We start from the raw sequence: 25614 nt of genomic DNA on the forward strand, positions 1-25614 counted from the left end.
GTTGCCCCAAACTACCTTCCCCGTGGGCATCAGGGTACCCCCTGCCTGTGAATCCTTTCAGAGGTCTGGAAGGGGACTACACTTACTAACCCTAAGGGTGTTATACGGAAAGAGGAGCCTGGCAGGCTATAGTCCGTGGGTTGGCAAAGAGTGGAACACGACTAAGCGGCTAAAGCAACAAGGGCTTTATATTCAGATAGCGCGCGCATGTGTCGGGGTAGAGGCAAATTCCCCGCACATTGACAGTGGTAGCACTGAGGAGAGCAGAGTCTGCCAGCAGGTGAAGTTGGGGAAGGGTCTGGACCGGTTTGAGGAGGGGTGTGGAGGTGCGCAGATTTCCTGGAGAACCAGCAGTCGGACAGCCGGGTGCGTTCGACTCTCTCCCAGGCGCCTCCTCCAGACCGGCACGTGGTGCAGTTAGGATGGGCCGTCGTGGCAGCCAAAGCCTCCGCGGCAACTCCTGCGGGGGTCTGCCTCTAACAAAACGGGTTTGAGAACCACTAGGCGCAGATCCCAAGAAAGAAGCTTGCCTGGAGGGGTCAGCACTTTTCACGACTCGCGCTTAGAACTCTTAGCGGTTCGCAGAGAAGAAAGCGCGGAAAATATTTGGCTGCTTGAGGCCGCCGTAGCAAGGGGGCGGAGTCCGGAAGGGAGCAGTATGGCGGCGCTGGACAGTGACAGCGACGAGGATTTGGTCAGCTATGGGACTGGCCTGGAGCCGCTGGAAGAAGGTGCGGGCTAGATTCGTCCCCAGGGCCTCTGGCAAACAGGCTGGGGGTCCAGGGTTCGGGGCCAAAACACTCAACCCTGTGCCAGACCTTTTCTGGCACTGGGGAAAAGGGTTGCGTGCTACGGGCTCTGGGAACAGCGACCAGAAAGGCGTGCACTGTGCTTTCGGGGTGCTTATGTTTTGGAGGGACGGATGAAAGGCCCGGAGGGATGGGAAACAGAAAGATGACAGATAGGTTGGTGTGAGAGCCGAGTTAGGGAAGCAGCGGTGGTCAGGCGATGTTTTTCCTAGGACAGGACGTTTGAGTTCAGACCTGAAACAGAGAAAGGAAGCAGCGGTACAAAGATTTGGGTGAAGAGCATTTTAGGCAAGGCGAACAGCAAGTGCAAAGGCTCTGAAGTCGGAGCCAGTTTGGCAAATTGAGGAACAGGCCGGACTGTTGTGGGTGGAGCATACAGCACCCGGGCGAGGCTGGCAGAAGATGATCTCAGAGGAGGAGGTGGGGGTTGAACCTTACTTGGTGTGGTCAGGGAATTTAGATTTTAATACTAAGTGTAGAAGAGTCATGGGGGAGGGGTTACACAAAGGAGGGATGTATGTTTTTAGGTTTATTCTATCCTTGATTTTGTGAATAGGCCGGTTGGGGGTGGGCAGGAGCGAAGCAGGGAGATTAACAAAATTAGGGCGATGATGGTGGCGGCGGTAAGTAGTGGTGAGTTGAGAGTACTTTGAAAGCAGAGCTGACCGCGAACTTGCTCGTGGAATGTAGGGGTGAGAGCAAGATGAAGCAAGATTCTCTTCCATGTTTCTGGTCTAATCCACTTCATGACTTGATTTGTTCAGTAAATTATGTATTGACTAGCCAGTTAGGACTGATGGCAGTGCTAGCCCGGTGGAGGAAGGCAAAGGAAATATGGTGGGCAAGGAGTTATTTGCAGACTCCTTTTTTCCCACCCTGACCACATCCTGTCAGCTTGTTTGTACTTCTGGGACATAGCCACTGATGACCCTCTTATTCCCTACAAACAGTTCAAACCATTAGAAACTTCTGCCAGATGCTGGCCCTGTATCTATTCTCTGAGTACAAAAGACAAAGAAATGCTAGTCTCCTGAAAGCTTCTTATGTATTTAAAGACACCCTTTGCATTTCCTATGCTTTCCTGGTGGCTCAGACGGTTAAGTGTCTGCCTACAATGCTGAAGACCCGGGTTCGATCCCTGGGTGGGGAAGATCCTCTGGAGAAGGAAATGGTAACCCGCTCCAGTACTCTTGCCTGGAAAATCCCATGGGAGGAGCCGGGTAGGCTACAGTCTATGGGGTCACAAAGAGTCAGACACAACTGAGCGACTTAACTTTACTTGCATTTCCTCTAAGACATCTCTGTACCACACTCAGTTCTCTAATAAATTCAGTTTAAAGTCCCCTCAACCCTAATTTGTCAAAGCTTTTCTCCAAGTATGGGACCAGAGTGTGGGTTAAGTGGGGCCATCACTAGGTGAGTCCTTTATTTTAGGCTGTATTTCTTTAATACAATCTCAGATTGCTTGGGGTCTCCACAGTGGCTCAGTGGTAAAGAGTCTAACAGCAATTCAGGAGTGGCAGAAGGTGTGGGTTCTATCCCTGGGTCGAGAAGATCCCCTGAAGAAGGGAATGGCTACCCCCTCCAGTATTCTTGCCTGGAGAATCCCATGGACAGAGGAACCTGGCGGGCTATAGTTCATAGGGTCAGCAAGAATCGGACATGACTGACTTAGCATGAACACATACACACATGAGATCACAGTAGCTGTATCGGCAAACACATCATCCCATGATCCCAAGGAATTTATTGACAAAGATACTTGATTCAAGAAGTTTCAAATCTAGTTGAAAACAAAAGTATGTGATTCACAAGCGCTAAAGTATGTCAAGTAGAGAAGAAATAACCTACACAAGCTAACAGGGAAACCTGAGAAGGCAGGATAGGACCCCCTGAAAACTGGTTGGAATTTAGGTATGCAGAATGAGGAAGGGTTAAACACGCATGGGTGGAGGTTATTATAGCCTGTCAGGAAGGAGTTTGGGTCATTTCTATATTTCTGTTCATGGTTGTTTCCTTGTGAAATGACATTGTAAGTCATCAACTATTTGATCTACATTTTTCTAATTCTTCCTGTATTGATGGTGTACAGAATCTGGAATGAAGCCTAATGGTCTAGCCAGTCTTTTGAAGTAGAGTGAACTTTTTATTTCCTGGCCTAAAATCATGTTTTATCTTCTCATCACTAGAAGTTTTTGAGGACTGATTCATCGTTACCTAAGCATTTTGAAGTTAAAACAGACTCTGACTACCTTTTACAATGTAACATACTAGACCAATAACCACTTTTACCTCCTGCTTTGAAACTTTAGTGACAGGTTAGACAAACATTGGTAGAGGAGAGACTATTACTTAATTAAAGTTGCTGGCCATGACAGAAAGTTTTATTGGTTAAGAGACAGTGAAGGGATTCCCTGATGGTCCAGTGATTAAAAGACTTCACGTTCCAATGCAGGGGGTGTGGGTTTGATCCCTGGTCAGAGAGCTAAGACTCGACGTGCCTTGGGGCCAAAAAACCAAGACATAAAACAAGCAATATTGTAACAAATTCAATAAAGACTTAAAACATGATCCACATTAAAAAAAAATCTTAAAAGACAGTGGAGCTTAGCTCAGTGCTCTGTGATGACCTAGAGAGTTGGGATGGGGGCTTGGGAGGGATATATATATACACACACACACATATATATAAATAGCTGATTCACATTGTTGTGCAACAGAAACTAACACAACATTGTAAAGCAATTATACTCCAATTGAAAAAAAGAAACAGAACCTTCAAAAAAAAAAAAAAGAGACAATGACTGATCTGTATACACAGACTCTTAGACACATAGGTGCTCTGGCCTGGAAGAAAGGGGCCTTGGGGCTTATCTTATCTTAGATACGTTCACTTGGCTTCTCATCTCCAGCTCATCCTGCACTCAGATTAATTTAGGACCATTTTCTTCTTCCTTGGTGCTGTGATTCTCCCACTTAAAACTGTCTTTAACTCCCAGTCAGCCACAGGACATACCTGGACCCTGCAGCGCTGTGTTCCATGGCTGCTGCACCATCTGTCCTTCTTATGTATGTGTTTATTTAGTTTTGGCTGTTCTGGGTCTTCATTGCTGTGTGCAGGCTTTCTCTAGTTGCAGCGAGCAGGGGCTACTCTTTGTTGCTGTGCAGGGGCTTCTCATTGTGGTGGCTTCTTGTTGCAGAGCACAGGCTCTAGAGCATGGGCTCAGTAGTTGTGTTGCAAGGGTTCAGCTGCCCCACAGCATGTGGGATATTCCTGGAGCAGGGATCGAACGCATGTCCCCTGCATTGTCAGGCAGATTCTTAACCACTGGACTACCAGGGAAGCCCCCATCTGCTCTTCTGGTTCCATATTCCATGGCTTCCTTCCAGTCAGACTGTATGACTTTCTCTAACATCTTACCTTCCCCTTTTAGACCTTCTGTTTACTGTTTACTGATGGCATGAATGCCTCTGGGTGACTCTGATGTTGTGGGCCTTGCACATTGTCAGAGCAGTTCCTATATACGCAGGTCTCCTCTGCTGGACTCTGAGTGCCCTGGGAACAGGAGTGGAACTGTGTTTAGTTTTCCACACCCAGGTCTAGAACAGACCTGCTTCCTCCGGAAGACCCTCAGTAAACTCCTGGGGGGGTCAAGTAAAGGACAGAATGGGTTGCGTCCCTGACTTGTGTTGAAATCTGATTTCAGTTCTGTGCTTATTGGTTGTGGAACTTAAGGCACTTCTTTAATCAGAGTATCCTTATCAGGGTATGATAAACGAGATAATATGTGTGAAAGGAAAGGAGTAGTTATTATTGGTAGTGATAATTATCATAGACCTCCCTAAAATGCCACTTCCCCCTGGAGTTTTCTTGTGCTGTGATTAGAGGTGGTGCCTCTCGCTCAGGAGCCCCATGGAGCCCAGGGGCTCCCACACTGCGTGGCCCCCAGCATATGCTGCTGGGTTCTGCTTAGTTGTCGACCAATCTCATCTCCATTTTCAGCTCAGGGTACCCGGAGAACCAAGCAAGACAGAACCTTGAGTTGGTGGGACCTGTCCTCTCTTGCCTTAACCCGGTGGTTCACCACTAGGGATGAATTTGCCCCCCAAGGGAGTTTTGGCAATGTCTGGAGACATTTTTGGTTGTCATGCTTTATTGGGACAGGGGTGTTACTGGCATCTAGTGTTACAGGCTAGGGATGCTGCTAACCGAGCTATGGTGTACAAGTCAGTCCCACCTACCTAGGAATTATCCAGCACGGATGCGCCACTCCAACTTAGCCTGGAATTGTGCCAGGTGTGCGTGCAGTAATGGAGCATGTGGGCTGCATTTCTAAGAAATGGTGAAAATCGTGGACTGGGGGACCCAAGTTGTGATTCAGTTCTTGAGAATGAAATGAACTTTCTAACTTATACTAACCAAGCTTTGCTATGGCCAGTGACTGTGCTCAGCTCCTCACATGTGGTTTTTAATCCTTAGCACCATTCTACAAGGTGGTTCAGTTATTACCCTGATTTTGTAGTCGTGGAGACTGAGGCTTAGAGAAATCAAGAAACTTGCCTAAGGTCACAAACCTAGCAAGTAGGAGGGTAGGTTATATTTCTAGAAATGACCTAAAGCCTCCATAAGCTACAAGTAAGAATTTAGGACTATGAGGCTAAACATTTGCTTACTTTTTGTTCCATTATCCAGAAGTAGTGACTGGCTTAATTATTGCAGTCACAGGTGCCCAAGGGCCTTAGGACATGTCTTACCTACTGTATGTGCTACTACTTTGTTGGTCACCAAGTTGTGTCCGACTCTTTGAGATCCCATGGACTGCATGCAGCTTGCTAGGCTTCCCTCTCCCTCACCATCTCCCAGAGTTTGCCCAAGTTCATCTCCATTGAATTGGTGATGCTATCCAACTGTTTCATCCTCTGTCACCCTCTTCTCCTTCTGCCTTCAATCTTTCCTAGCATCAGGATCTTTTACAATGAGTCAGCTGTTTGCATCAGGTGTCAAAATATTGTAGCTTCAGCTTCAGCATCAGTCCTTCAAAGGAGTATTCAAGGTTGATTTCTTTTAAGAATGACTGGTTTGCTTTCCAAGGGACTCTCAAGAGTCTTCTCCAGCACCACAATTCGAAAGCATCAATTCTTCGGTGCTCTGTCTTCTTTACTGTCCAGCTTGCACATCTGTACATGTCTGCTGGAAAGACCGTAGCCTTGACTACTACCAATAGCAATAGATGCTGGTACTTTAAAGGTATTTATTTGTGTGTCCCTCTTTTTACCAAGCGCTTTACATGCATTTTCTGATATAATTTGCATAACGACTCAATGAAACAGATGTTGCTATTAGTGTCATCTCTATTTTACAGATGAGGAAGTTGAGGCACAGAGAGGTTAAGATGACCAGAATCGCAGTGCTAGTAAAGGTGGGCTTGCTGTGACTCCACTTGGAGCACTTAACTACTATGTAACTTGCTTTCTGAATTGAATGTTTGAAAATAACTTGATGGTTACTTTTAATTTTCAATAGATACAGACATTTTCATTGGAATTGATAAAATTAGGCAGTACTTTGTACTGTGGTACCTGAAACTTTAAACATAGGGAATTCATAGGTGAGGCTGAAATTTTTGTTTGTTTGGGTTTTTTTGGCTGAAAATCATGGACTGAGGAGCCTGGTGGGCTACAGTCCATGGGGTCATAAAGAGTTAGACACAACTGAGAGACTAAGCACACAAACACATATGTTATGTGGGATCTTAGTTCCCTGATCGGGGATCAAGCCTGTGCCCCTGTGATGGAAGCCCAGAGTCTTAACCACTGGGCTTAAGCCAGAGAAGCCCAAAGGCTAAAATGTTTTAAATTCCTTTTTTGTTTGTGTAATATTTTGTTGGACTTCCTTGGTGGTTCAGACGGTGAAGAATCTGCCTGCAATGCAGGAGACCCAGGTTTGATCCCTGGGTTGGGAAGATCCCCCGGAGAAGGGAATGGCTACCCACTCCAGGATTCTTGCCTGGAGAATCCCATGGACAGAGGAGCCTGGTGGGCTACCATGGGGTTCCAAAGAGTCCGACACGACTGAGCTACTAACACTCACTCACTAGTTTGTATGATTTAACAAGTCAGCCCTTTCCGACAAAGTAGGAAAAGTAATACATTTAAAGAACAGTAACTGTAGTCCATGGGGTTGCAAAGAGTTAGACACAACTTAGCAACTAAACAACAACAATAAAACTGTGGAATCAAGAGAGTTCCAGAAATAAGGAAACTTAAGCTTTGGGGAAAATGGGCAATATCAGTGGGAAAATTCTGGACTCAGGGATACCATGAATTTCCAGAAGAGATGTAGAAGTGCTTCTCTGCACGCCCTGGGCCACTCCAGCAGCTTGCCTGCCTGACTGCCAGCATGTTTCACCTCCATGGGCTGGAACCCTCGCCCCAGTGTGATTCAGTTTCATAATGGAACTTAGTGGGAAAATCAGGCCACTTTTGTTAAAACATATTTCTAATATAAATATTAAAAGAGATATCTAGAATTTTTCTTAGAACTATAAAGAAAATATATATAAAATATTAAATATATTGTTTTAATTGATAAAATATATTGTTTCCTAAGCTACACACTCTATTAAAATCTAGGAAAAGCAACTTGAATTATATTTGAAACTACAAGAAGTGAACAATTCATTATGTTTAAAGAAATGATCTTTCGGACTTCTCTGGCAGTCCAGTGGGTAGTACTCAGTGCTTCCACTGTGGGGGACCTGGGTTGGATCCCTGGTCAGGGGACTGAACTTCTGTGAACTGTGTGGCGTGGCCAAAAAATAAATAAAGGAAACAGTGATCTTTGCCCTAAATCCTCTATAACCTTCCACCGCCTTCTCTCTCATTCAAAAAAAATTTTTTTTTCTTTTTCAGGTGAGAGACCAAAGAAGCCGATTCCTCTCCAGGATCAGACCGTCAGAGATGAAAAAGGAAGGTATAAACGATTTCATGGAGCCTTTAGTGGAGGTTTCTCTGCTGGTTACTTCAACACTGTTGGCTCAAAAGAAGGTAGGATTTTCTTAATTACAGCTACTATATGGCTAAAGCAAGTGATTGAAATATAATAAGATTTTCACTCCTCTGCCCCCCTCACCCCCACCCCCAGCAATGCTCCCTATAAAAAAACTTTAAAAAATATGTTAGTATAGGGTTAGCTGAAAAGTTTGTTTGGGTTTTCCCGCACAGTGTAATGGAAAGGCATTGGCCAACCCAGTCAGTATACTGTAGTCGTTTGTGTTCTTTGGATGTTTCCAGAGTGAACTTGTATGTTGTTTATTGATTACAACCTGAAGGTTTGACTTAAAAAAAAAAAGATACATCCTAACCAGATAACTGGACTTCCCAGGTGGCACTACTGGTAAAGAACCCACCTGCCAATACAGGAGACCTAAGAGATGAGGGTTCAATCCCTGGGTCGGGAAGATCCCCTGGAGGAGGAAACGGCAACCCACTCCAGTATTCTTGCCTGGAGAATCCCATGGACAGAGGAGCTTGGTGGGCTACGGTCCATGGGGTCACAGAGAGTCAGACACGACTGAGTGACTTAGCACAGCACCACGTAACCAGGTGATTAAATGATGATGGTGACTTCTGGTTTCTACTCTGTCTCACCTTGGGCAGGGCTCTCATGCAGTCACTCGGCACCATCACCTCACATGACTCAGTGCCTAAGGAGGGCAGGTGTCACAGCTATTCTGTGGGTGAAGACACTGCAGGTCTTGACCCTGGGGTCCACAGTATCACCTGTTAGTACATGTTGTCCACCTGGAGAAAAGAAAAATCAACCAAATTTTTTACATTATGCAACATCGTAAATTCTGTACTGTTTAATGTATGTTTTTAAAAAATGTTTTAACAGAGAAACTGAAAGAAAATGACTTACGTATATCAAATATGAATTAAAATGACTGGTTAACTCACCTAGCAATTATTAAGGACAAGATGAGCCAAATCTGTCATAGATTTTTTTAAAAAATTAGTCATACATAACAATGATAGTAAAATAAAGATGGAAAACAATACAAGAAAGTGGAAGGTAGAAAGCAGGTAAGAAAAATAATTAGGGTAAATAAGATGGTTTAAAGTTCAATATCAAGAATGTATAAAGATCAATTCAGTGAGCAAATGATCAAAGTATTTGAACAGTTTACTCCAGAAATGCTACATAGAATGTTCAGCTTTATTGTTATGAAAAGCAAAATTAAATAACTAAGGCACTATTAAAGAAGCATATTTATAAAATGTTAAAAATGGCAGTAGGGCTGGTGAAGAAAGAAATATACGAGTACACTGCTGATGGCTATAATTATGGCTGTATGTATATTATAATTAAAAAGTAAGACCAGCTCAAATGATTAGTCTTCACAGATAGACTGTGATATGTTAATACAATGGAATATCTCCTTACCTTTGGGAGTGACAGATTCAAGCACTGTGCAGCTACAGGGCAAAGACTGTAGGAATCCAAAATGGGGAAGCTGCCCGGCCCAGTGTATTCCCTGGGAGAGCTGATCTTCACTCTCCTGGAGTTCCTCCCAAATTGTCCTGGAAGCCTGCTCCACCCACATATTGGGTATAGGTCTGCTCCATACTCCTCAGCTCCTCAAGACTCTGGCAGGAAGTCAGAAAGGACGTGAGAGAAAATTAAAACAGTTTATCTTAGAGGGTTATGGATAAATTTGACCTCCAGTGCAATTTCTCTCTGCAGGCACGGCACAGCCTTGGTAACCATGAGTGGGGAACAGGGGTGTTAGTTATAGGACTCAGGAATTTGATGGAGTTGGGGGCCTGGTATGGATGGCCATTGCTGACCTTAGACTGTGCTATGCTAGCTTGCTCAGTCGTGTCTGACTCTTTGCGACCCCATGGACTATACCCCGCCAGACTCCTCTGTCCATGGGCTTCTCCAGGCAAGAATGATGGAGTGGGTTGCCATTTCCCCCTCCAAGGGATCACCCCAACCCAGGGATTGAGCCCAGGTCTCCCGCACTGCCAGCGGATTCTTTACTGTCTGAGCCACCAGGGAAACCCACCCTTAGACTAACCAGGTTGCATCCTTTCATGGCTGACTAGTGCACCTGACGTAGTGTTTCTTTGATATGTTAGTGTGTGTGTGTTAAGTTGCTTCAGTCGTGTCTGACTCTTTGCAACCCAATGGACTGTAGCCTGCCTGGCTCCTCTGTCCACACAATTCTCCAGGCAAGAATACCGGAGTGGGTTGCCATGCTTTCCTCCAGGGGATCTTCCCAACCCAGGGATTGTACCCGTGTCTCCTGCGGCTCCTGAATTGCAGGCAGATTCTTTACTGCTGAGCCACCAGGGAAGCCCCTTGATATATTAGTGTATTTTGCTATCCTGGTGGTCTCAGAGATGTCCTTCCTTTTAAGGTGATCTTACATCTTTCTTCTCAGATCTAGTTGGGTTCCTTTCACTGTTTAACTTTGTGTTTTTTTTTTGTTTTTTTTTTTAAGGAGGCGGCGCGGGGCGAGGAGCCGCTGCCCGCGTGCGCCAGGACCACCTCGGCCGTCACCTTGGCCAGGTGGCTGCTCAGGTCCACCGTGCGCTTCACATCCTCCAACTTTGTTTTTTTTTAATTTATTTTTTTATTGAAGGATAATTGTTTTACAGAATTTTGTTGTTTTCTGTCAGACCTCAACATGAATAAGCCATAGGTATACATATATCCCCTCCCTTTTGAACCTCCCTCCCATCTCCTGCCCCATCCCACCCCTCTAGGTTGACGCAGAGCCCCTGTTTGAGTTTCCTGAGCCATACAGCAAATTCCCTTTGGCTATCTATTTTATGTATGGTAATGTAAGTTTCCATGTTACTCTTTCCATACATCTCACCCTCTCCTCCCCTCTCCCCATGTCCATAAGTCTCTTCTCTATGTCTGTTTCTCCATTGCTGCCCTGTAAATAAATTCTTCAGTATCATTTCTCTAGATTCCATATATCTGCATTAGAATACGATTTTTTCTCTTTCTCTTTCTGACTCACTTCACTCTGTATAATAGGTTCTAGGTTCATCCACCTCATCAGAACTGACTCAAATGCATTTGTTTTTATGGCTGAGTAATATTCCATTGTGTATATGTACCACAACTTCTTTATCCATGCATCTGTCGATGGACATCTAGGTTGCCTCCATGTTCTGGCTACTGTAAATAGTGCTGCAATGAACAATGGGGGTATATGTGTCTTTTTGAATTTTGGTTTCCTCAGGGTATATGCCTAGGAGTGGGATTGCTGGGTCATATGGTGGTTTTATTCCTAGTATTTTAAGGAATCTCCATACTGTCTTCCACAGTGACTGCATCAGTTTACATTCCCACCAGCAGTGCAAAAGCTTTCCCTTTTCTTCACACCCTCTCAAGCATTTATTGTTTGTAGACTTTTTGATGATGGCCATTCTGACCAGTGTGAGGTGATATCTCATTGTGGTTTTGATTTGCATTTCTCTAATAATGAGCGATGTTGAGCATCTTTTCATGTGTTTGTCAGCCACCTGTATGTCTTTTTTGGAGAAATGTCTGTTTAGGTCTTTTTCCCACTTTTTGATTGGGTTGTTTTTCTGGCATTGAGTTGTATGAGCTGCTTGTATATGTTGGAAATTTATCCTTTGTCTGTTGTTTCATTTGCTATTTTCTCCCATTCTGAGGGTTGTCTTTTCACCTTGCTTATGGTTTCCTTTGCTGTGCAAAAGCTTTTAAGTTTAATCAGGTCCCACTTGTTTACTTTGGTTTTTATTTCCGTTACTCTAGGAGGTAGGTCATAGAGGATCTTGCTTTGATTTATGTCATCGAGTGTTCTGCCTATGTTTTCCTCTAAGAGTTTTATCATTTCAGGTCTTACATTTAGGTCTTTAATCCATTTTGAGTTTATCTTTGTGTATGGTGTTAGAAAGTGTTCTAATTTCATTCTTTTACACGTAGCTGTCCAGTTTTCCCAGCGCCATTTATTGAAAAGGCTGCCTTTGCTCCATTGTATATTCTTGCCTTCTTTGTCAAAAATAAGGCACCCATTGGTGCATGGGTTTATTTCTGGGCTTTCTGTCTTGTTCTGTTGGTCTAGATTTCTGTTTTTGTGCCAGTACCATACTGCGTTAATGACTGTAGCTTTGTAGTATAATCGGGAAGGTTGTAGTATAATAGTCAGGAAGGTTGATTCCTCCAGCTCCATTCTTCTTTCTCAAGACTGCTTTGGCTATTTGAGGTCCTTTGTATTTCCTTATGAATTGTGAAATTTTTTGTTCTAGTTCTGTGAAAAATGCCATTGGTAGTTTGATAGGGATCACACTGAATCTGTAGATTGCATTTGGTAGTATAGTCATTTTCACAATATTGATTCTTCCTATCCAGGAACATGGAATATCTATCTGTTTATGTTGTCTTTGATTTCTTTCATCAGTGTCTTATAATTTTCTGTGTACAGTTCTTTTGTCTCCTTAGGCAAGTTTATTCCTAGATATTTAATTCTTTTTGTTGAAATGGTAAATGGGATTGATTCCTTAATTTTTCTTTCTGATTTTTCATTGTTAGTATATAGAAATGCAAGTGATTTCTGTGTATTGATTTTGTATCCTGCAACTTTGCTAAATTCCCTGACTAGCTCTAGTAATTTTCTGATACTATCTTTAGGGTTGTCTGTGTACAGCATCGTGTCATCTGCAAACAGTGAGAGCTTTACTTCTTTTCCGATCTGGATTCCTTTTATTTCTTTTTCTTCTCTGATTGCTGTAGCTAGGACTTCCAGAACTACGTTGAATAATAGTGGTGAAAGTGGACACCCTTGTCTTGTTCCTGATCTTAGGGGGAATGCTTTCAGTTTTTCACCATTGAGTATAATGTTTGCTGTAGGCCTATCATATATGGCCTTTACTATGTTGAGATAGGTTCGTTCTATGCCCATTTTTTGAAGAGTTTTAATCATAAATGGGTGCTGAATTTTGTCAGAGGCTTTTTCTGCATCTATTGAGATGATCACATGGTTTTTATCTTTCACTTTGTTAGTATGGTGTGTCACACTGATTGATTTGTGTATATTGAAGAATCCTTGCATTCCTGGAATAAACCCAACTCGATCATGGTGTATGAGCTTTTTTGATGTGTTGCTGAATTCTGTTTGCTACAATTTTGTTGAGGATTTTTGCATTTGTGTTTATCAGTGATATTGGCCTGTACTTTTCTTTTATTGTGTTGTCTTTGTCTGATTTTGGTATCAGGGTGATGGTGGCCTTGTAGAATGAGTTTGGAAGTGTTCCTTACTCTGCAATCTTTTGAAAGAGTTTTAGAAGGATAGGCATCAGCTTTTCTATAAATGTTTGATAGAATTCTCCTGTGAAGCCATCTGGTCCAGGGCTTTTGTTTTTTAGGAGATTTTTGATCACAGCTTCAATTTCAGTGCTTGTAATTGTGTTGTTCATAATTTTTATTTCTTCCTGGTTCAGTCTTGGAAGATTGACCTTTTCTAAGTATCTGTCCATTTCTTCCAGGTTATCCATTTTATTGCCATATTGTTGTTCATAGTAGTCTCTGATAATACTTTGTATTTCTGCATTGTCTGTTGTAACCTCTCCTTTTTCATTTCTAATTTTGTTGATGTGATTCTTCTCTCTTTTTTTCTTGATGAGTCTGGCTAAAGGTTTGTCAATTTTGTTTATCATCTCAAAGAATCAGCTTTTAGTTTTATTAATCTTTACTATTGTTTCTTTCATTTCTTTTAAATTTATTTTTGCTTCGACCTTTATGATTTCTCTCCTTCTACTAATTTTGGGTGTTTTTTGTTCTTCTTTTTCCAGTTGTTTTAGGTGTAAAGTTAGATTGTCTATTTAATGTTTTTCTTGTTTCTCGAGGTAGGATTGTTTTGCTATGAACTTTCAATGGCACTCCACTCCAGTACTCTTGCCTGGAAAATCCCATGGACGGAGGAGCCTGGTGGGCTGCTGTCCGTGGGGTCGCTAAGAGTCGGATACGACTGAGCGACTTCACTTTCATTTTTCACTTTCATGCATTGGAGAAGGAAATGGCAACCCACTCCAGTGTTCTTGCCTGGAGAATCCCAGGGACAGGGGAGCCTGGTGGGCTGCCGTCTGTGGGGTCGCACAGAGTCGGACACGACTGAAGCGACTTAGCAGCAGCAGTAGCAGTTCCTCTTAGAACTGCTTTTCCTGCATCCTATAGGTTTTGAGTTGTCCTGTCTTCATTGTCATTTGTTTCTAGAAATTTTTTTATTTCCCTTTTGATTTCTTCAGTAACCTGCTGGTTCCTTAGAAATGTGTTATTTAATCTCCATATGTTTGTGTTTCTTACAGTTTTTTTCTTGTAATTGATATCTAGTCTCATAGTGTTGTGGTTGGAGAAGATGCTTGATATGATTTCACTTTTCTTAAACTTACTGAGGTTTGATTTGTGACCCACGATGTGATGATGTCTCCTGGAAAATGTTCCATATGCACTTGAGAAGAAGGTGTATTCTTCTGCATTGGGATGGAATGTCATGAAGATATCAATGAGATCTGTCTCATCTAATGTATCATTTAAGACTTGTGTTTCCTTATTAATTTTCTGTTTTGATGATCTGTCCATTGGCGTGAGTGGGGTGTTAAAGTCTCCTACTATTATTGTGTTACTATAAATTTCTGCTTTTATGTCTATTAGTGTTTGTCTTATGTACTGAGGTGCTTCTATGTTGGGTGCATAGATATTTACAATTATTATGTTTTCCTCTTATATCCCTTGATCATTATTTATTTAGTGTCCTTCCTTATCTCTTGTAATCTTCTTTATTTTAAGGTCTATTTTGTCTGATATGAGGATTGCTACTCCAGCTTTCTTTGCTTCCCATTTGCATGGAATATATTTTTTCTATCCTCTCACTTTCAGTCTATATGTGTCTTGAGGTCTGAAGTGGGTTTCTTATAGACAGCATATATATGGGTCCTGATTTTGTATCCATTCAGCCAGTCTGTGTCTTTTGGTTGGAGCTTTTAATCCATTTACATTGAAAGTAATTATTGATATATATGTTCTGATTGCCATTTTCTTAATTGTTTGGGGTTGATTTTGTAGATCTTTTTTCTTCTCTTGTATTTCTTGACTATATAAGTCCGTTTAACATTTGTTGTAAAGCTGGTTTGGTGGTACTGAGTTCTCTTAACTTCTGCTTGTCTGAAAAGCTTTTTATTTCTCCATCAATTTTGAATGAGATCCTTGCCAGGTACAGTAATCTTGGTGGTAGATTTTTCCCTTTCAGTACTTTAAAAATATCCTGCCATTCCCTTCTAGCCTGCAGAGTTTCTGCTGAAAGATCAGCTGTTAAGAGTATGGGTTTCCCTTGTATGTTACTTGTTGCTTCTCCCTTGCTGGTTTTAATATTCTTTCTTTGTGTTTAGTCTTTGTTAGTTTGATTAGTATGTGTCTTGGTGTGTTTCTCCTTGGGTTTATCCTGTATGGGACTCTTTGTGCTTCTTGGATTTGACTGACTCTTTCCTTTTCCATGTTGGGAAATTTTTCAACTATAATCTCTTTGAAATTTTTCTCATACCCTTTCTTTTCCTCTTCTTCTTCTGGGACCCCTGTAATTCGAATGTTGGTGTATTTGATATTGTTGCAGAGGTCTCTGAGACTGTCCTCAGTTCTTTTTATTCTTTTTACTTTATTCTGTTCTTCAGAAATTATTTCCACCATTTTATCTTCCAGCTCACCAATTTGTCCTTCTGCTTCAGATATTCTGCTATTGATTCCTTCTAGAGTATTTTTAATTTCAATAATTGTGTTGTTTGTTTCTGCATGTTTATTCTTTAATTCTTCTAGGTCTTTGTTAATTGATTCTTGCATTTTCTCCGTTTTGTTTTCAAGGTTTTTGATCATCTTTACTGTCGTTATTCTGAATTCTTTTTCGGATAGTTTGCCTATTTCCTCTTCATTTATTTGGATTTCTGTGTTTCTAGTTTGTTCCTTCATTTGTATAGTATTTCTCTGCCTTTTCATTATTATTTTTTTAAACTTATTGTGTTTGAGGTCTCCTTTTCCCAGGCTTCAAGGTTGAATTCTTTCTTCCTTTTGGTTTCTGCCCTCCTAAGGTTTGTCCAGTGGTTTGTGTAAGCTTGTATAGGGTGAGATCTGTGCTGAGTTTTTGTTTGTTTTTTCTCTGATGGCCAAGGCTGAGGGAGGTGGTAATCCTGTCTGCTGATGATCGGGTTTGTATTTTTGTTTTGTTTGTTGTTTAGATGAGGCGTTCTGCACAGGGTGCTACTGGAGGTTGGGTGATGCCAGCTCTTGTATTCAAGTGGTTTCCTTTGTGTGAGTTCTCACTGTTTGATATTCTCTAGGGTTAGTTCCCTGGTAGTCTAAGATCTTGGAATCAGTGCTCCCACTCCAAAGGCTCAGGGCCCGAATGCTCTTTATCCATGCAGCTTTTCATCCACTCAACCATCAGGTAGTCCGATGATCCCGCTGTGCTCCAGGCACAGAGCTCTGAGCTGAGGACTCAAAGACGAAGGGTTCCTGCACATAAGAGAGTAAGGGAGTGTGTGTTTTCGCTCTGATGACTCTTCTGGGAGCCTCCTTTTGAATTGCTGGCTCAGGAACCCAGGCTCCTGCCATGTTGTGGCTCCATGTTCCTCTAAGTCCTTGGAGTTCTCTCTGTTCAATCGTCTCAGTTCAGTTCAGTCACTCAGTTGTGTCCAACCCACTGTTTAAGTTTCGGTGTATAATTTGATTTCTCTTGGTTGCAAATTCTTCTGGGGAAAGAAGAATTTCTCACTGTATCCCCTAAGTTCTGACAACAGGGCACTTGGAAATTAATAAGTTTATGTGGCCTAATTGTGTCTATGTAAGCAGTGAGCTGAGAAGTCACTGAGAATTTGTAGTTATTGGAGGTTTCAATTCCATATGTGTTGCTGCTGCTAAGTCACTTCAGTCGTGTCCGACTCTGTGCGACCCCATAGACAGCAGCCCACCAGGCTCCCCCGTCCCTGGGATTCTCCAGGCAAGAACACTGGAGTGGGTTGCCATTTCCTTCTCCAATGCATGAAAGTGAAAAGTGAAAGTGAAGTCGCTCAGTCGTGTCCGACTCTTAGCGACCCCATGGACTGCAGCCCACCAGGCTCCTCCGTCCATGGGATTTTCCAGGCAAGAGTACTGGAGTGGGGTGCCATTGCCTTCTCCGTCATATGTGTTATTTAGTCATAAACCAAGATACCATCTATGATTATAATGTTCTAAACTCTTTTCTTTCAAGGATGGACACCCTCTTCCTTCGTGTCTTCACGACAGAACAGAGCAGACAAGTCTGTTCTTGGTCCCGAAGATTTTATGGATGAAGAGGTGGGTGTGCAGAACTATAACCACCACTTTGCCAGTGGGATGTGGGTGGGTGGTTGCTGTAGCACCTTCTCTCTTCCTAGAACGTCCAGTGTATGATCTCCTCTTTGTAAGATTTTATCTTTTCGGTATTTTGACTTTATAGTGCCCTGTATGTGAATGGATTCTCATTCATTGGTGTACTGCCTGAACAGGCTAGTGCCAGTTTCTAAAGTCAAGAGTGTAAGCAGAAGGTCATATATTGGCAAATTTACTTGAAAATGCCCCAATTGCCCCAAAAGTGCAACGTCTGCTGAGCTGAGTCCATAGCCTTCCACAGCGACTCTTAAAACACATACTGCTGTTTCAGTTCAGTTCAGTTTAGTCGCTCAGTTGTGTCCGACTCTTTGTGACCCCATGAACCGCAGCACGCCAGGCCTCCCTGTCTATCACTAACTCCCAGAGTTCACCCAAACTCATGTCCATTGAGTTGGTGATGCCATACTGCTGTTTAAGGAGGAGTAAATGACTGGAGAAAGGAGTGAAAGGAAGTCCCACGCAGACATTTGCCTGTCTCATTAAAGCGACCAAGACCGCCAGCTTCTTAGGGTAAACAGTGGGGGGTTCTAAAGTGGTCCTGCAGCCCAAAGGTTGGGCTCTGTTTTCTTGTAAAATTAAACCTGTTCTTTAAAACCTATTCATGGGTTCATTTGGAATAAAGATTAAGTAAAGTGCTTATATGGGCATGCTTTAGGCTGCAGGTGAAAGGCCAGGGGTGGCCCTTTTCCTGTTTGACCTGCATAATCTATGAGGAAGCCTATCTAATGAAACAAGTCTGGATGTCAGCAGGGTCCCAGGTTCATAGTAATCTTCTGCACGTCAGCTTGTCCTTACATGAGCTCTCTTTGCCGTTGTGAGGTGGCTGTGGTAGTTCGAGGTGGCACATTTGTGATGACATTACCCAGTGGAAGGAGGACTTTCTTCTTGGAATCTTTTCTTGAGAGCAAAGAAACCATCTGGTGGTTTTCCCTCACATCTGCCCTGGTGAATTCTCTTATACCCATTCTTAAAGCAGTCCCTGGCAGGGAAAATGGGATCAGAATGCCTGGCTTAGATAAGACATGAACCACTGCCCATCTCCTGAACCCTCCGTACCCCACCAGAGACACCAATCCTGAAGTGCACGGTGGCTCAGAGCAAGGCTGGTGCCTGGACAGCCTCAGGGCATGGGGAAAGAGGAAAGGGCCTTGGTTGTTGGACAGGCTGCCGACGGTAACTGCTTCACTAAATGCAAAAGCTCCTAACACTAAGCCTGGCACAGAGGTGCTCCTGAATACTTGTTGACTGCGACTCTAAAATTACCCTCTTCACACTGACCTTTGAGATATTGTCCAAGAAGAACAAACAATACAGCCCTTACTTCCTGTCTTCCTAGCATGGCATTGCCTCTAGTGGCTTCACTGAGCAGCCACTGTCAAGCAACTTTGTTGTTGGCCGCTGGCCTTAACTTATCCAAAATCACTGTGAAAATCAGCTTCTCTGCTGATCCTTAACTCAGTTTCGTAGTTTTAACTTTTTTTTTTTTTCAGAGAAATAAAGCCATGTGATGTATCATACTTAATTACTTTCCAAATAATGTGAGTAATTCTGCTTGTCTTTTTTTTTTTTTTTAAGGATCTTAGTGAATTTGGGATAGCACCTAAATCAATCGTTACCACAGATGATTTTGCTTCTAAAACCAAAGATCGGATACGAGAAAAGGCCCGGCAGTTAGCAGCGGCTACTGCCCCTATTCCTGGAGCCACTTTGCTTGATGACCTGATAACACCAGCGAAGTAAGAAGGATTTTTTTGTAATTAATCCATTTATGTGGCTGCAGTGGGTCTTGGTTGAGGCTTCCAGGACCCTTGATCTTGACATGCAGGCTCTTTTAGTTGCAGCTTGTGGGATCAGCTGGTAGAGAATCCCCCTGCAATGCAGGAGACCTGGGTTCGATCCCTGGGTTGAGAAGATCCCCTGGAGAAGGGAAAGGCTACCCACTCCAGTATTCTGGCCTGAAGAATGCCATGGACAGCATAGTCCATGGGGTCACAAAGAGTAGGACACGACTGGGCGACTTTCACACACTCACTGTGGGATCTTTGGTTGTGGCATGTGTGATCTCGTTCCCTAACCAGGGTTGGAAACCAGTCCCCTGCATCGGGAGCTCAGAGTCCTAGCTGCTGGACCACCGGGGACACCCCTAGAAGAATTTAATTCTGACTTCTCTGATCTTGGCGTCACTGCCTTGCCTATGTATGATAATCTTGTTGTTTAGTCGCTCAGTCATGTCCAGCCCTTTGCAACCCCATGAACTGCAGCACGCCAGGCTTCCCTGTCCTTCACTATCTCCCTGAGTTTGCTCAAACTCACGTCCATTGAGTCAGTGATGCCTTCCAGCCATCTCATCCTCTGTTACTCACCTTCTCCTCTTGCCCTCAGTCTTTTCCAGTGAGTTGGCTCTTTGTATCATGCGGCCAGAGTATTGGAGCTTCAGCTTTAGCACCAGTCCTTCCAAAGGATATTCAGGATTGATTTCCCTTAGGATTGACTGGTTTGGTTTCCTTGCTGTCCAAGGGACTCTCAAGAGTCTTCTCCAGCGCCACAGTTCGAAAGCATCAATTTTTTGGTGCTCAGCCTTCTTTATGGTCTAACACTCACATCCATACATGACTATTGGAAAAATCATAGCTTTGACTAGATGGACCTTTGTTGGCAAAGTGATGGCTCTTTTAAATACACTGTCTAGGTTGGTCATAGCTTTTCTTCCAAGGAGCAAGCATCTTTTAATTTCATGGCTGCAGTCACCGTCCGCATTGATTTTGGATCCCAAGAAAATGAAATCTGAGACTGTTTCCACATTTTCCCCATCTATCTGCCATGAGGTGATAGGACTGGCCACCATGATCTTCATTTTTTGAATGTTGAATTTTAAGCCAGCTTTTTCACTCTCCTCTTTCACCCTCATCAAGAGGCTCTTTAGTTCCTTTTCACTTTCTGCCATTAATGTGGTATCATCTGCATGTCTGAGGCTGTTGATATTTCTCCTGGCAGTCTTGATTCCAGCTTGTGATTTATCCAGCCTGGCATTTTGCATGAGAGTCCCTTGGACTGCAAGGAGATGCAACCAGTCCATTCTGAAGGAGATCAGCCCTGGGATTTCTTTGGAAGGAATGATGCTAAAGCTGAAACTCCAGTACTTTGGCCATCTCATGCGAAGAGTTGACTCATTGGAAAAGACCCTGATGCTGGGAGGGATTTGGGGGCAGGAGGAGAAGGGGATGACAGAGGATGAGATGGCTGGATGGCATCACTGACTCGATGGATGTGAGTCTGAGTGAACTCCGGGGGTTGGTGATGGACAGGGAGGCCTGGCGTGCTGCGATTCATGGTGTCGCAAAGAGTCAGACACGACGGAGTGACTGAACTGAACTGAATCTTAATTAAGGTTAATTTGGCTGCAAGTAGGAGAAGCCCTCTTAGCCCAGCTTGAGTACAAAAGGGGGTTTTGCTAAAAGGACCTTGTGCTGTTACTACATGGCATACTCTAGAACTCTAGCCACTGGCTGTGTTACTGGAGGCTGCAGAGCTATTAGGAGCTGGTGCAGCTTCCCTCTGACCCCCTGCCTCACAATTTTAAGGAGTCTCTCCTCATTCTACCCTCCCATTTTGCATACCTCCTTGTTCTGCTCCTGGGCATGTGGCCTGATTTGGCAACCTCAGACCATCATGTCTTCCCAGGCCACATGCTTGGCATCTGTGTGCCTGTCCCAAAGCCCTGGGAGAGGAGGCATCTGATGGACTTCCCCAAGGTCAGTCAGCTGTAGTGAGAACAGCAGGGCCATGCAGTCCTAACAGGGATGGGAGAAGGGCTCAGGCATGGCAGATACATGAGTTGCTTGTTTCCTGCTGTTCCTTGGTGTTTTAAAAAGTTCATTGTTGGTACCTTGATATCCTAGATTATCTGTTGGTTTTGAATTGCTAAGAAAAATGGGTTGGAAGGAAGGACAAGGAATTGGTCCTCGAGTAAAGAGAAGACCACGCCGACAGAAACCTGGTATGTATATTGATTACCATCAATTCTGCAGCATACTTTTAAAAAATATTTACTTGGCTGTGCCAGGTCCCAGTTGCGGCATGTGGGATCTTTGATCCTTGCTGCCTCATTTGTGGCATGCAAACTCTTAGTTGTGCCATGCAGACTTTTTTTTTTTTTGAAATTGTGTATTTATTTATTTATTGGGCTGTGCTGGGTCTTAGCCACGGCACTCGGGATATTTGCTCTTCATTGCAGCATGTGGGATCTTTAGTTGGGACCTATGAACTCTTAAGTTATGGTGTGTATTAATCTAATGTCATGACCAGGGATTGAACCCAGGCCCCCTGCATTGGGAGTGTGGAATCTTAGCCATTGGGCCACCAGGGAAGTCCCCTACAGCATGCATTTTTGATGACTATCTGTTTCTAGCAATAAGATTGCTGGGTCAAGTGATGTGCACATATTTTAAGGTTTTTCACCTGTAATGCGAGATACATTGTACTATTTTACATTCCCACCAGCAGCCTAGGAAAGTTCTTGTTTCCTACCTTTACCAAAACAGTGTTGGAGCTTAACATGGTTATTTTCTGTTTATTCCTGTCCTGTGGTCTCCCCAGCCAGACTGTGAACTCTGGGAGGAAGCAGTGCTTTCCTTCCGGTTCCCCGTGGCTCTGGGCGGTAGTGGCTCGTCACTGTGTGCGTTGTCGCCAGAGTGCAGGTGGGGCAGGAGCTGGTGGAATACCTGAGTGACGAGTGCCCGACGCTAAAGCTGGAGCACCTTTTACAGGCTCAGCCATCTTCCTCTGAAGTGTGTCAGTGAATCAGCTTTCTATATTTCTAGTCACGCCTGGCTAATGCATTTGAAATCTCTTTGATAGATCCTGGAGTAAAAATCTATGGTTGTGCATTACCCCCTGGAGGCTCTGAAGGATCTGAGGTATTGTATAGAACAATTGACCTTCAGTTTGGCACACTAGCACCTGTTATTTTATGAATGTGAAATTTAAGGTCAGAAAATTTTAGAAATCAGTCCTATCCTATTACAGGGAAATACCCATACCCTAAAACTGTCCTCATTATGCCAGATAATGCATTCAACAGCATGCCAACCCCACTGATGCCCCCAGTCTGTTCAGATTCTTAAAGTGGAATTGTTTGTCAGAAATAGGCTCACAGATATAGAAAACAAGCTTATGGTTAGCAAAGGAGAGAGTGATGAGGCCAAGGGGGAGAGATAAATTGGGAGTTTGAGATTAAAATATATACACTGTGTGTGTGTGTGTGTGTGTGTGTGCTTAGTTGCTCACAATAAGGACCTAGTGTATAGCACAGGGAACTGTATTCAGTATCTTGAAATAACCTATAATGCAAAAGAAATCTGAAAACGATATATGTTATTAAACTGAATCACTTTATTGTATACCTGGAACTAACGTAACATTGTAAATCAACTGTACTTCAACTTAAAAAAAAAAAAAGGTTCCAAAGTATGGAGTTGTTTGTGTTAGTGTCACTTGTTTGGGGACCTGATTTAGTGATCTGTGATAGCAGAAACGAAAGTATGATTACTCTTGTCTGGGGAATGAATCATGGCATTTGAAAATGGTATTTTACAGGCTTTACGCCAAGCAGTGACTCACTTGCATTCCACTTTTTAAACGCTGAAAATAGGATGAAGATGATGACTACTTGCCAGAAAATGTGACCTTTGCACCCAAGGATGTCACACCCGTGGATTTCACACCCAAAGATAATGTACACGGACTGGCTTACAAGGGCCTGGATCCTCACCAAGCGCTGTTTGGAACCTCAGGAGAACATTTTAATCTTTTTAGTGGGGGACCCGAAGAGACCGGCGATCTTCTTGGAGACATTGGTGTGAATAAAGGAAGAAAACTGGGAATTTCAGGCCAGGTAAAAGTGTTTTCTGTTTTATAGACAGGGAATCATTGACAAAGAAGAATTGTCATACAGCAGCATGCATGTGAATGCTTGCGAGGTTGCCTCAGTCATGTCCAATCCTTTGCGACTCCATGGACTACAGCCCACCAAGCTCTTCTGTCCATGGGATTCTCCAGACATGAATACCAGAGTGGGTTGCCATGCCCTCCTCCAGGGGATCTTCCCAACCCAGGGACTGAACCCACATTTCTTATGTCTCCTACATTGGCAGGTAGGTTCCTTATCACTAGTGCCACCTTCGAAGCCCTTGCCCCATGGTGAGCACTCATTATTGATTGACTAAATGAAGATCTTAAAGGGTTTGTATTTTCCTTAAGAGCTTGTCTGAAGATATTTAAAACATACCCTCCTGATTTGAATACGTCATCCTGTGACCTAATGTTCTTGGTGGAGTTTGCACATTTCTAGGTGTGAGACCTGCTTTCCCATACCCCTGCTGGGCTGAGCAGAAAACCACACTTACCTCTTTGATTTAATTAATAGTTGAATCACAGTTTGCCTCTCCAAATTCAGGTCCACGTTTTACTACCTCTCTGACTCTTTCCCAGTGCTGCAAGCCCTAAGTCAGGAACTTGGGTGTAGGGTTTACTTGGGAGACTTGGTTTTGACCTTTGAGGAGATGGAGAGCTTTTCCTGATTGCCTGTTCTCTCAAATCGACTCAGAGATCCTTTTCTTTCCTATACATGTTTTTTTTTTTTTTTTTTTACCCAATCCTTAATCACAAAGTGATACTTGTTCTTGGCCATTTCCTACAAAGATTAGGAGTTCCTTTGGCAGCCTTTTGAGTAGCAGTGGTCTTTAGACCCTGGTCACCAACCCTGGCCTCAGTAGATGAACATTCTTCCTTTTTCCTTTTGGAGGTCTCATTTCCCCTGCTGTACTGCTGCTTGGGTTTGTTCTCCACTTCTCTTCCTGCACTGGGACCCTGACCATGGCTGCTGCTGAGCCTGGAGGATAGTTGCAGCACAGGAGGCGGGACATTCCCCTCTGGTCATTGTTTTCCAAAAGGCCAGGATCCATGTGTTAATCTGGGGCTCCCATTCGCTTCTGTCTTGGTGATCTCCAAGTGCTAATGTGGTCTGATCAGTCATATCCTTATAGTAGCTTCATCCTTCAATGCAGGCATACACTAAAAACCTGAAATTGCTCAGTGTGAAATTCTGTTTTTAAAGGCTTTTGGTGTAGGTGCCCTGGAAGAGGAAGATGACGATATCTATGCCACAGAAACTCTATCCAAGTATGATACTGTTTTGAAGGATGAGGAGCCCGGGGACGGACTGTATGGCTGGACAGCACCCAGGCAGTATAAAAGTCAGAAAGGTAATTCCATGGGCCCACAGCTGATGGTAGGACCAAGTGTCAGGACCTCAGGAAGAAGGGATTGCACAATCGATACTGGAGGGTCAGCCTCTGTGGAGCAGGAAGTCATTGGTCAAAGATGCCGAGTGAGAAACACAGTGGGGAGAAGACAGGCCCGCGGTGGGAAGTAAGACAGAAGTGGGATTTAGACCTGTTCAAGGCCAGAGCCAGCTGTCAAGGCAAGGTCAAGTGGGGAGGAGGAAGGGGCCTGAGTCAGGAAAGGAGCAAGTATGTGGACAGGTGCTGGCTCATGTTGCAAGTCAGAGCTGACACTTGGTCAGAGGGTAGTACTCCCAGCTCAAGGAACTGGGCAGGTGGCCAAAGGAGGCCAACTCAAGAAACCGGTTAGGAAGCCAGGTGTGGGGACCACGTGGTCTGTCCAGAGAGCCTGCAGCAAGATGGAGATTGGTGCCCAGCCCATCTCTTCACTTGTGTATCTGGCTCTTAGGGGCTCTTGTTGAGCTCAGAGATGGACTTCTCTCTGTACACCTGGAATTTCAAGTCAGAGTCTATAGTGATTCAGACTCTATGGATCTAAGTAGGATTTCAGTTTTTCTTTCCAGAGAAGGTGTAGGGAGGAGTCAGTAGGTTTTAATGACATGGGATTTGAATCCAGTCAGAATTGTATTTGAATCCTGTCTCTCTCCTCAATCAGACCTAAATTTGAGTCACAGCTCTCTTCTGCCCACCTGCATGAGTCTTATAACCATTTGTAAAGTGAGGGTAAAATCCACTCTGAGGCCATTGTAAGGATTAAATGGCATCACAGGTTTGGCATAGTACCTGCCGCAAAGAATAAATGGTGAATAAATGACACCTTCTATAACAACCACTTAAAGTAAGATGAGAATCTAAATAAAACAATCCATTTAGACATTTTTAGCTGTAGTCAGGTCAAGCTTGATCTAACACTTAGAAAATATATCTCAATAATCTAAGCATCACTCTCCCAAATAATGTCAATTTTACATTTCCAGAAGAGAAAAGAGCAGGTGCAAAAATAGTCTTCAGAAGTAGTTTGCTTGATGGCTGTGAACACGGACTGAAGACAGACTTCCTGGGC

At 43.5% G+C, this 25614-nt stretch overlaps 1 protein-coding gene across 4 annotated transcripts in view; it reads left to right on the forward strand.

Moving 5' to 3' along the window:
- Nucleotides 1-633: 633 nt before the first annotated feature.
- Nucleotides 634-25614, forward strand: part of GPATCH1 (G-patch domain containing 1) — a 55673-nt gene continuing 30692 nt past the window's right edge. The window contains exons 1-9 of one of the 4 annotated variants that reach the window (XM_086351763.1): nucleotides 634-731; nucleotides 6173-6229; nucleotides 7722-7856; nucleotides 17090-17175; nucleotides 18826-18986; nucleotides 21150-21247; nucleotides 22108-22166; nucleotides 22901-23143; nucleotides 24365-24512. In XM_086351763.1, the coding sequence (XP_086207889.1) occupies nucleotides 17164-17175; nucleotides 18826-18986; nucleotides 21150-21247; nucleotides 22108-22166; nucleotides 22901-23143; nucleotides 24365-24512 (721 nt within the window). In that variant the 5' untranslated portion in view covers nucleotides 634-731; nucleotides 6173-6229; nucleotides 7722-7856; nucleotides 17090-17163. The remainder of the gene's footprint in view (nucleotides 732-6172; nucleotides 6230-7721; nucleotides 7857-17089; nucleotides 17176-18825; nucleotides 18987-21149; nucleotides 21248-22107; nucleotides 22167-22900; nucleotides 23144-24364; nucleotides 24513-25614) is intronic. The other 3 variants (XM_086351761.1, XM_086351760.1, XM_086351762.1) reach the window with 3 other exon arrangements.

This window comes from Bos grunniens, chromosome 18 (genome assembly GCF_055505025.1).
Source record: "Bos grunniens cultivar Pamir isolate PY7600 chromosome 18, Bosgru_T2T1.0, whole genome shotgun sequence".
NCBI classification, from domain to species: domain Eukaryota; kingdom Metazoa; phylum Chordata; class Mammalia; order Artiodactyla; family Bovidae; genus Bos; species Bos grunniens.